Source organism: Rhincodon typus, chromosome 1, assembly GCF_021869965.1.
Source record: "Rhincodon typus isolate 14 chromosome 1, sRhiTyp1.1, whole genome shotgun sequence".
Taxonomy (NCBI): domain Eukaryota; kingdom Metazoa; phylum Chordata; class Chondrichthyes; order Orectolobiformes; family Rhincodontidae; genus Rhincodon; species Rhincodon typus.
The window spans coordinates 174,602,963-174,615,249 of NC_063332.1; the positions used below are offsets into that span (position 1 = coordinate 174,602,963).

A 12,287-nucleotide genomic window follows, 5' to 3' on the forward strand; every position below is an offset into this window, starting at 1 on the left:
CCCACCCCCACCCACCACCCCCTCCCCCTCCCCCCCTCCCCACCCCTCCCCCTCCCTCCCCCCCCCTCCCCTCACCCCCTCCCCATCACTCCTCCCAGTCACCCCTATGCAGTCATCTCCTCCCTACCAGCCCCTTCTCATCATTCCTCTCAAAGTGGCACCCTCCTTGTCATCTTCAGCCCCCCTCCACCTTGAGCCTATAGGCTCCACCCCTGTCCAAGTTCCCATCCAACCTGTCCCCCTGAGCCCGCACCGAGCTGCCCCAAACCACAGGCTGATCAAGTGAGCCCTACCTGTAACCATCATAGAGTCTGACAGTGAGTGACCCCCACCCCACAGCACCACCCCACACCCCCACTATGGAGGCCAGGGAGCTCCTTACTGTCAACAACACCCTACCTGCATGACCCCCTTGCTGTCCCATGCTCTATCATCCTCACCCCTTGATTATTGAGTTGCCCCTCCTCAGTACTGTTGTCCCCTCAGCATCCCTGCCTTGTGCCTCCAATCCCCACAGTTTGTTTCCCCAGCCTCCCTCGCTGAGGGTTCCCCAACACAGTTGACTGAGCCAATCACTGATACTGTGCCCACAGTGAAAACCTGAGGAAACCGTGAGTCAGCCCAGCAGAGGGCACCACAGTACAAATAATCACCTCTGCCATCTGAGTCTCGGATACAGTGGGAGGGTGGGATAGTGACTCGGGATGTGTTTATACATGTACAGGGCCAGCAGTAGAATGTAAATGTACCTCTCAAAGGGACACCACAGTATGGGAGTAAGTCTCACCGGCTTCTCCCCCAGGGTCTCGGTGACAGAGGTGGCCATGATTGTTCTTTTTGCCAAGTGGTTGTTGAGGCCAATATCACATCAGACAAACAGAGCTTCACCATCTGGACCTGGATCAATGACACGACAGGAGGGTAACGAAGACCTTCATTTATATAGTGCCTTTCACAACCTCGGGCGTTTCATCGCCACTGAAACAGAGCCACCCTAGTAACGCAGGGCAAGATCCCACTGAGAGTAATGCAGCAACAAGCAGGTAGTCTGCAGGTTTTTTTACTTCATTAAAAAGACATGGGTATGAACCCATTGAACTTACCCAGTCCAGCTCACGCCCAGATCCAGACACAGGGCAAAGCACCCCCGGAATAGGACTGCCAAACCACTCATCCCATGGGCAACAAATGCTGGCCTTGCCAATGATGTCCACATCCCATCGCGGAATAAAGAGACGGAAACTCTTGGATCCACTGAGCCTGATCATGATCTGAGCAGAGCCAAGTCGGTAATTGTTTCTCTTCATCCAGACACAGCACCAAGAGCTTGTTCACTCACTGTGAAGTGTTTCAGGATGTCCTGATGTCATCAGGAAGTCAATTACTTGAACCAATTGCTCAGTTTGGGCTTGCGTTCTATTCACATGGAAGAATGGGGGGGTGATCGAGATGAGGTGTTTAAAGTGATGGCAGGACTTTGATAGGGTCAGTAGAGAGGAAGACAAGTCAAGGTGGGGGGGGTGCATAACTTAAAAACTTCAAGCTGGGCCTGTTGGGTTTTTGCCAGGAAACACTTTAGAGGAAATCAAGGACTCTCTTCCTAAAACAATTGTTGAGCTGGGAACAAAACTGAGCTTGAAAACAACAAATGCTGGAGGTTACAACAGGGTCAGACAGTATCCATTGTAGCCTCGTGGTAAGACAAAGCCACAGTAAGATGTTTCTTCATTAAGGTGAATGTTTTCTTTACAACAGCAGATTCTGGGCCAGCAGAACCAGACTAAGAATATTTCAGAGACCATGCCAGCTGACAATGCCAGGCTGATTCTCAGAACTTCCCCTGTCCAATCACAACCTCTTAGCAACTAGACCCTGTAGAAGATTCCCCTCCCTATCTCAGTCACTCCTTCCATCCCCTACACCCCTCCCTATCTCAGTCACCTCCTCTGGACCTTACACCCTTCCCCATCTCAGTCACCCCTCCAGCCCCTACACCCCGCCCTATCTCTGTAACCCCCTCCATCCCCTACACCCCTCTCTGTGTCAGTCACTCCCTCCATCCCCTACACCCCTCCTTATCTCTGTCACCCCCTCCATTCCCTACACCCCTCCCTATCTCAGTCACCTCCTCTGGTCCTTACACCCTTCCCCATCTCAGTCACCCCCTCCAGCTCCAACACCCCCTCCCTATCTCTGTCATGTCCTCCAGCCCCTACACCTCATCCCTATCTCTGTCACCTCCTCCAGCACCTACACCCCTCCCTATCTCTGTCATCTCCCCAGCCCCTACACCCCCTCTCTATCTCTGTCAACTCCTCCCGTCCCTACACCCCATCCCTATCTCTGTCACCTTCTCCAGCTCCTACACCCCCTCCCTCCCTCTGGAACCTCCCCCAGCCCCTACACTCCCTCCTTCCCTCTGGAACCTCCCCCAGCCCCTACATCCACTCCCTCTCTCTGGAACCTCCCCCAGCCCCTACACCCACTCCCCATCTCTGTCATTTCCCCCAGCCCCCTACACCCCCTCCCTATCTCTGTAACCTCCTCCAGCCACTACACCCTTTCCCTATCTCTGTCACCTCCCCCAGCCCCCTACACACCCTCCCTCTCTCTGGAACCCTCTGAAATTTCTGTATTGATGCCATCTAGACTTTTCGAGGCTCCCTGCTTTGAATTTGTCCACATTCTCGGGTTTGCCTTCAGCTACCTAGGCCCCAAACTCTGGATTATTCCTTCGTAAACCTCTCGGCTTCTTTTTCCTCTTTGAAGATACTTCTGAAAACTTACTGCCTTATCTTCAAACCCAGGGCTGGAATAATATTTGTTGTTGTCGTGTCCACGGGAAGTATCTGAGATACTTTGGGTAGATTCAGAACCACCAATCCTCCTTATGGGTGTGAGTCTAACTTACTGACACCAAATGAAAAAAGAGGCTCACAGAAAGTGTTCAACAGAGAGAAGCTCAGTCTTGCTGAACAGAATGGTACAATATGTAAGAGCTCGTTACTTTACATCGGTGTCTCCTCTGAGACCTCATGCTATACCCAAGAGTAAGTATACATCACTGCCACTAAAACACTGTGGTACTCAGCTCAGCCACAACTAACAACTGATTAGCCCCTCCTAGGAACATCCTGATGGATACAGCTAATCTGGCAACATTAACTAACCCTTTCAGGTACTAACTGTCCTATACAATATCTACCTCTTTCCTTGTGTTTTTTGATATTAACAGGAGGATCCTGAGCAAGGAAGCCCACAGCAGTGTCCTTTTTAGCTGCCTCCTCTCCAATCTGAATCAACCTCACACAGAAACTAGGAACAGGAGTAGGCCATTCAGCCCTTCCAGCCTGCTCCACCATTCAATATGATCATGGCTGATCATCCAACTCAGTCCCCTGTTCCCACTTTCTCCCCCATACTCTTCGATTCCTTCATCCCTAAAAACTATATCGAACTCTTTCTTGAGGACTAAGCGCTGTCAGAGGCAGACAGGCCAAGCGGTCTTCTGGTTGCTTCGGATCAACCTGTCCAGAGATGTTATGACTTACCTCTCAAGCAGGTGGGTCTTAAACCTGGGCCTCCTGGTTCAGAAGCAGGGGCAGTACTACTGCACCACCCCTAGATTGTCCATGAGCTCTGCCATTGAAGAGAACACAGAATCAAGGCCACATCCTCATCATGTTTCCATAGTACCATGTACAGGATGATTCTGTCATTAAGGGCATGAGGACCCAGGAGTAACCTTGAGATGATGTCATGGAACTGCACATCCCTGAGCATAAATACCACAGTATGGACTCAGTTAGGACACACTGGAAGGAGCTGTCTGGAACAGGTTACTCTCAAGAAGACAGTCAAGTGTGCTATTGGGGTATTGAGATCGGCACTGGGGGATGGAACTGGTACTGGCATGATGGGTTGAATGGCCTCTTTCTACTGTGAACCTGAGAGCCCCTGGAGTTGAGTGCACACAGAAGGTAGTTTAGCATTACAGAAGGAAACTACAAGAACACAGCCGGATATAAGAAGGTGTAGAACTGGATGAACACTGCAGGCCAGGCAGCATCAGAGGAGCAGGAAGGCTGACATTTTGGGATCTGAAGAAGGGTCCAGACCTGAAACGTCAGCTTTCCTGCTCCTCTGATGCTGCTTGCCCTGCTGTGTTCATCCAGCTCTGCACCTCGTTATCTCAGATTCTCCAGCATCTGCAGTTCCTACTATCTCACAGCCTGTTATATCTATGTTTGCCAAGTATTGCATTTAGTCTTAAAATGTAGCAAATAATGTCAATTGGAGATTTAAGGCTAAAGGACTTTTATTGACTTTGCCATCTCCTCGGCCAGTCTGCAGAGAAACCAAACTCATAATCTGACATCAAACTGCAAGATAAAGGAGTTTGAACTGAGCCAATCAGGACACACTGCTCCTCACTGATAGCAGCTGTTCCTGTTTAGCACCGGAGTGATATACAAACCAAAACCTCTTCCTGTCTCATGAAACGAGGCTGCACCACTCACAGTTTGTTGACTTGCAATTACAGGAAAGGTTATTGCTGATGACCACAGATGGAAATTTGATCGTTTTCCTTGCGAAAAGAGTGCAAAAACGCAGCTCAGAGTCTTGCAATGCTGAAGACTATTCTGATGAAGGGTCTAGGCCCGAAACGTCAGCCTCTCTGCTCCTCTGATGCTGCTTGGGCTGCTGTGTTCATCCAGCTCTACACCTTGTTGTCTCAGATTCTCCAGCATCTGCAGTTCCTGCTATCTCTGATCCACTATTCATTCTAATGGGTCTGTGCCAGATCTTTGTAACAAAAGAGCTATCCAATTAATCTCACTCACCCTGCTCTTCCTCAGTAGCCAAGCAATCTTATTTTCCTTTTTCAAGTATTCTATAATTCTCAGTTAAGTGTTCCTGTTGAAATGGCTTTCCCTCCACGAAAACATAAGATCCAAGTCATTGCAGTAACAAACACCTCATTCCTCCCCTTTGTTTCTTTTTGCCAATAACCTTAAATCCTTAGTGTCTGGTTTTTATTGTGACTCAATTGGTGGCAGTTTTTATCTTTGAACCAGAAGCTTTTGTGTTCAAATCTTAATCCAGACCTGGAGTACAAAACTGACGGAGTACTGAGGGAATGTTACAGCAATTAAAGTGTGGTCTTTCAGCAGATATTTGACCATCTCAAAGATGAGGAGGGGAGTTCTCCCTGGTGCCTTGACCAATGTTTATCCCTCAATTGATGGTTGTTCAAAACTATCAGCTGGTCATTGTCATCTTACTGTTGCGGTCTCCTCTTGTGTGTAGTTTGGTTGCTGCTTTGTCTCCATTAGAACAGTTATAACACTTCCCCAATTTACCTCGCTAGGCTGGAAGACACATCCTAAAGTCATGGATATACAATATAAGTTGGAAGTATTTAGTGACCCTCCCATCAGTGGAAAATTTCTTTCCTATTTAATCTGTGGGCGGCACGGTGGCTCAGTGGTTAGCGACCGTGCGGAGTTTGCATATTCTCCCTGTGTTTGCGTGGGGATGCTCTGTTTTCCTCCCACAGTCCAAAGATGTGCAGATTGGGTGGATTGGCCATGCTTAAATTGCCCACAGTGTCCAGGGATGTGCAGTTTAGGTGGATTAGCCATGGGAAATGCAGGGTTACAGGGATGGGATGGGTGGGTCTGTGTGGGATGCTCTTTGGAGGGTCGGTGTGGACTCGATGGACCAAATGGCCTGCTTCCACACTGTAGGGATTCTATCAAATCCTTCATAATTGTGAACACTTCCTTTAAATGTCCCTTTCACATTCTCCATTCTAAAGGGGCCAATCCCAGTTTCTCCAGTCCCTCCACATTATTCAAGTCCCACATCTTTGGTCTGATTTGAGTAAGTCTCCTCCCACTCTTGGCCATCCTTCCTGACATAGGAAGCCCAGAACTGGGCATAAAACTGAACCTGAAGCCTGAGCAATGCCCTATAAAGGTTTAGCATTAATTCCTTGCTTGGGAAAATTACCACTGAATCTGAATCTGAATAAAAAGTGTGTTTAGAGGTGGCACATCAAGGATGTAGCAAATTGATGAAATACGGACAACTGGAAAACTGTTTTCCAGAGGCCGTGTACCCACCCCCATCCCTCCCCCACAATGTGTTACAGCTCGGTTTAAAAGAAACCAAAGACAACTGTTGTTCTCTTGCAAAAACATAGTGCAGGAGTGGCTGAGTGTCTGAACAGAAAAAGTCACAAATAAACAATGGTGAGACAGTAAAAATTCATATGTGTGAAAGGTCATGAGAACGATATTGTAAAAATGCTGATGGAGATTTTTTTCTGTGTAGGTCGTTGTTTGAAAGATGTAACAGGGTTAGCACCTGAATCTCAAACCTCACTTACACGCCACCTGCCTTGCATTTACATAGCATCTTTATTTAAGTGAAATATCCCGAGAAGTTCCACAGGCGTGTTATCAAAAGAAGTGTATTTACACAGAGCCATGTAATGAAACAGTTCTACAGGGGCATTGGTGACACTGGATCTGGAGTCCCGTGTACAGTACTGCTCACTGTACTTACAGAAGGATGTCAATGTGTTGGAAGCAGTTCAGAGAAGGTTTACCAGACTGATCCCTGGAATGGGTGGATTGCCTTATGAGAAAAGTCTAGACAGGCTGGGCCTGTATCCTCTGGAGTTTGGAAGAGTCAGAGGTGACTTTATTGAAACATTTCAGATCCTGAGCGGCCTTGACCAGGTGGAGGTGGGAGAATGGGAGAAACTGGAACTAGGGGTTAGAGTTTAAAAATACATTGGTGCCCATTTCAGACAGAGATGAGGAAACATTGTTTTCTCTCAGAGGGTTGAGAGTCTTTGGAATTCCCTCCCTCAAAAGGCAGTGATTGCAGAATGTTTAAATATTTTGAAGGCCGAGATAGATACATTCTTGATGACCAAGGGGATGAAAGATTATCAAGAGATATGTAGGAATGTGGAGTCGAGGTTAAAATCGGATTAGCCATGATCATATTGAATGGTGGGGCAGGCTGGAAGGCAAGCTCTTGTTCTTTGTTCATAATATGACATAAGGTGAAATATTGGTCAAAAGGAAAGATTATAAGGTCAATCTTAAAGGTGTAGGGAGATTTAGAGAGGTCTAGGAGGAGAATTCCACCTTTTAAGGCTGAGGGAGCTGAAGGCACACCGACAGTGAAGCGATTTAATTTGACAATGTGTAAAATTCCAGAACTGGAGGAGTGCTGATATTTTGAAATTCTGAAGAAGATTCAAACCGGACTCAAAGCTCCATTTCTCTCTCAACAGATGCTGCCAGACCTGCTGCGTTCCTCCAGCACTTTCTGTTTTTATTTCAGATCTCCAGCATCTGTAGTTTTTATTCCTCTCAGTAGGTTATCATGCTGGAGGAGGCTGCGGAGATAGGGAGAAGTGGGGACTGTGGACAGGTTTGAAAACAAGGATAAAAATTTTAAAATCAAGGCATCAGCAGACTGTGAGCCTAATGATAGTGCACCACTTCAATTTTATGTACTGACTAGAACCATGCGTTGCTGGCGGCCACTCGGCCCCTTATTCCTCTCACAGCTATTTGGCAGAACTATCCAATTAACCCCCATGCTTTGCCTATAGCTGTAGCCCTGTGTTTGAATGAAGATCAGGACGAGGCTAGTAAAATGGGGAGAAAGTAACTTCAGCTACCGAGATGGAAAAGATTTTATTCCATTAAATAACATGGTTACAGCGAAAAAAAAGAGACAATGAAGCTTAAGATGTAATAAATCTAATTTGGAAAATGTATTTCACACAAGATTAATCAGAGAATAAATTAGACATTATTTATGGGCAAGGGAGTTGCTTCGACTGGTTGATTAAATATTGAACTTTGCTGATGTATTACATTTCTAAAGAACTGCCTGAAAAGTAAAACTTTGTTAGCATCAAAAACCAGTGATAATCGGAAACATGACTCATGTTTTACTAGTTCTCTATCTGTTTTCAGTTTTTTTTATACCAAAAGAAACATTTAATTCCACATTCACGCCTCCAATGTGTTGACTTTAGAACCCATCAGAGGAAGTTTTGAAATTGCAATGCACATCATGAAACTGGACTGTTTGCCTTTGACTACAGTGTTCCAGTAAACTCCAGTATTTCTTTCACTTAATTCATTCTTCACATGTTAATGCATTCCCTGTACTGCATTTTCAGTCACTGGAGCTTTAAGTTTGTTATGTATAAAGTGCTAGCTTTGTTTTCCAGAAGCATCCTTTGTTCATAACATTTGCAAAAAGTACATTACAAAGCATTTCAAGTTGAATATTACAGAACTTGCAATAATATTCAAATCGCCTTCTCACAGCCCTCAGCACTCTCAGGTACCTCAGTATGATAGCAATATTTTTAATTATGATATGCACCCACATCAGGTAAACTGGCTGAGGGCAAAACATTTCAAATTGGAAATTACAGAAATTGCAATAAAAAGAAACTTTTCTCCATTCACTGGATCCCACTGCGAAGTGTAATCTCTACAGCTTCAATACTTTCCTGTCTATAAAGTACATTCTTTAATAAGTCACTGAGGCCAAGGTGTTTTTCCCAGTTTCCAACCTCTAGCTGAAAGGCCTTAGAAACATTGAAACTAGGAGCAGGAGAAGGCCATTCAGCCCTTCAAGCCTGCTCTCCCATTCAGTAAGATCATGGTTGATCATCTAACTCAGTCCCCTGTTCCCACTTTCTCCCCATACTCCTTGATCCCTTTAGCCCTAAGAAATATATCCATTACCTCCTTGAAAACATTCTACATTTTGGCCTCAACTGTTTTCTGTGCCAGAGAATTCCACAGGTTCTCCACTCTCTGGGTGAAGACATTTATCCTCATCTCAGTCCTAAATGGCCCAACCTGTATCTTTAGACTGTGACTCCTGGTTCTGGACTCCCCCATCATCAGGGACATCTTCCTGTGTTTACCCTGTCTAGTCCTGTTAGAATTTTATAGGTTTCTATGAGATCCCCCCTCATTCTTCTGAACTCCAGTGAGTATAGTGCTAACCGATCCAGTCTCTCTTCATACGTCAGTTCTGCCATCCCAGGAATAAGTGACAGCGATGACTTTGACAATGACCTTTCTTCATTGTGTCTCTGTGCTGCTTCAGTATGCTATAGGCACTCGTTGTAACTTGGTTGTACCTGGGACCAGTGTGTGTGAGAGGATAGGATCACAATTAGGAGATGCACAATACAATTGCACTCACACAGTCTCACACACACAAACAGAGCAATTACATTCACATTGTCATGCCCAAAACAACAACAACTTGCATTTATGTAGTGGCGTTAACAAAGTCCCTTGTCATAAGATGCTTCACGGGACTGGTTATCCAAGGTCTTTGATACTGGGCCACTGAGTGTTTAAGGCATAGAGTTTAAGAGCAGGGAGGTTATACTGGAACTGTCTAAAAAGTTGGTAAGGCCACAGCTGGAGTAGTTCAGGAATCCACATTATAGGAGAGGTCTGACTCACTGTAGAGGGTGCAGAGAAGATTTACCAGGATGTTGCCTGGGATGGAGATTTTTAGTTACAAAGACAGACTGGATAGACTAGAGTTGTTTTCCTTAGAGCTGAGGAGATTGAGAGGGGACATGATTGAAATGGATAAAATAATGGGTGGCATATAGTAAATAGAAAAAAACTTTTTTCCCTTTGATGGAGGGATAAATGACTAGGGGCAATAGATTGAAGGTGAGGGGCAGGTGGTTTAGAGGGGGGTGTGAGGAAAAGCTTTTTCACCCAGAGGGCAATGGGAATCTGGAACTCACTGCCTGTAAGGGTGAGAGAGACAGAAATTCTCAGAACAGTGAAGAAATATTTAGATGTGCACTTGTGATACCAAGGCTATGGGCCAATTGCTGGGAGATAGGATTAGAATAGTTAGGTGGTTATTTTTGACCAGTGCAAACATGATGGGCCTAAGGGTGTATTTTTGTGCTGTGGATCTCTATGACTCTAGGACTGGATGACTCTCTAAGGAGATAGTAGGGGAGGTGACTCGAAACTTGGTCAAAGAGGGCATTTTTAAGGAGTGATTTAAAGAACGGAGAGGCAGAAAAGTTTAAAGAGGCAATACCAGAAACTGCAGCCCAGGCAGCCGACACTAATGCTGGAATGATTAAAATCTGAGGATGTGCAAGAGGCTGAGAATTTGAGGAGTGCCCAGATCTCAAGCTTTGTAGAGACGCAGGAAATTGCAGAGCAGGGAGCAGGGCATCTGAATACACAGCTGTGGGTTGTATTCGTACTGGGCTGTAAGTGGAGAGTGTCGTTGATCTTCCCAGTGTTTGGTGTCAATCAGATGGCTTAGCATTGTTACTGGCGGTGAAAGTCAGTTGATAAGTTAAAAGCGCTGTGTTTTCATTCTCATTTTTCTGGGGAAGATTTTTTTTCAAAGGTTCCCCCTAACAGTTAAACCAAAACTCTGCCTACCTTCTCAGATGTGTGGAAAGATGCCACAGCCATTATTTTGAGCAGCAAGGGTATTAGACCATAAAGATGCACAAGCCGAACAGACCATTCAGCCCATCAAGTTCCTCTGCCATTCAATAAAATCGTGGCTGTTTTATAACCCTCAAGTCCACTTTCCTGCCTTTTCCCCAAACCCCTGATTAAAATCTGACTGATGCTGCCGGGCCTGCTGTGTTCCTCCAGCTCCACACTGTGTTATCACTGACTCCAGCATCGGCAGTTCTTACTATCTCTTAAAATCTGATTGTATCAGGCTTGAATATACTTAATGACCCAGCTGCTGTAAAGAATTCCCTACCCACTGAAAATTCTGGCTGTGGACCGTCAATCTAACCATTAAAAGCGGATTTACCAAGTCATTTTTCGAAGGGCTTCTAGTGGGATCTTGCAATGCAAATTGGCTGTTGATTTTCCTGCATTACAACAGTGGTTATACTTCGAAATTAAAACCAACAAAGCACCCATCTCTCGCCGTGAAGCGCCTCGCTGGATTTGCTGCATTTCTTTTTGGAGAGCCAGCTCAGTGTTTTGAGGGTGAAGGTGGCTGTGTCAGATAGGAGAGTAACTCTGTCTGTCTCTAACCCCAGCAGGGAGCGCTCCTCCACACAATCCCCTGCAACACAGACAGCTCGGCGTCTGCAATCTTATTTCGGAAAAAAGACGCAAAAAAACTTTGCAGTTAATGTTCGGAGAACCGCAGCTACTGAACTTTTTTTTTACACAATAAAACTGAAGCGAAAGCTTTATTCTGGAAATGTGAGGATTATTTGAATGTATTCACTGGCTGCGGGGGGTCAGGCATTGCACGGGAATGTATCGGTTTCCTGAACACAAATGAACGCTAAATGTAAAGTGAGTGAAAGGAACTAGGATGGAAGGAAGAGACCCTGCTGGGACTGGGAAATCAAATGTAAGCCGCACGGTTGCTTGGCCCTGTGTAACACCAGCCTCTTGTAGGTTCTAGTCGCATTTGGTGCTAACATGCACTTTGGGAATGGGGCTGATTGTATCAGTGAGGTTGGAGATGGCTCAAGTTCACATCAGTGCAATTTCCCAAGTGAAGTGTCGATCGGCAGAGAAGGACTAAAGTCCCTTTAAGGGGGCACTTTGACCCCTTTAAGATCTTGCCTCCCACTTGGCTCAGTGACGTGGTACAAGACCGGCTCTTTAAATATGGGAAGGCAACTTGGGCTGTGAGTTACTCAGGAGCCAGAAAGTGCCAGTGTGTGTGGGTGCGTGTGTGTGTGTGTGTGTGTGTGTGTGAGAGAGAGAGAGAGCTGGGCGGCCGATTACAGACTGAGGCAGGAACTATCCAGGCACACACACACACACAGAGAGAGAGGAAATCCCCCCTGTGTTGTCTACCAGAGCTTCGGCCGCATGTTGTGACAGCAAGTCCGGGCAGACACAGGGACAGAGAGAGAGAGAGAGAGAGAGAGAAGCACCCGACCCTCAGACTCTATTCCCAGGCGGGGTGGGGGTCAGAAACCCTGCTGGAGACTCTGGACACAGCTCGGAGGTAAGCAGGAGCTGAAGTTTAAGCAATTATTGACTGATCCCTACAGCGGTGAATATAGCAAAGAGTGGGGAAGGTATTGTGTGTGTGGGTATTGAGTGTGTGTCTGTGAGCATTGTTCAAGGCTATGTGTGAGAGAGAGGGGAGAGGGTTTGAGTGTAGAGCATTGTCTGTGTGTGTGTGTGAGTGTGAGGGTTATGAGTGTGTGTGTGTGAGTGGATTGTCTGTGTGTGTGTGTG

At 46.2% G+C, this 12,287-nt stretch overlaps 1 protein-coding gene across 1 annotated transcript in view; it reads right to left on the reverse strand.

Moving 5' to 3' along the window:
• Positions 1-12,287, reverse strand: part of LOC125486161 (rho guanine nucleotide exchange factor 38-like) — a 70,119-nt gene that overhangs the window by 21,308 nt on the left and 36,524 nt on the right. Inside the window, exon 4 of the mRNA XM_048612681.1 lies at positions 10,994-11,175. Within this exon, the coding sequence (XP_048468638.1) occupies positions 10,994-11,175 (182 nt within the window). The remainder of the gene's footprint in view (positions 1-10,993; positions 11,176-12,287) is intronic.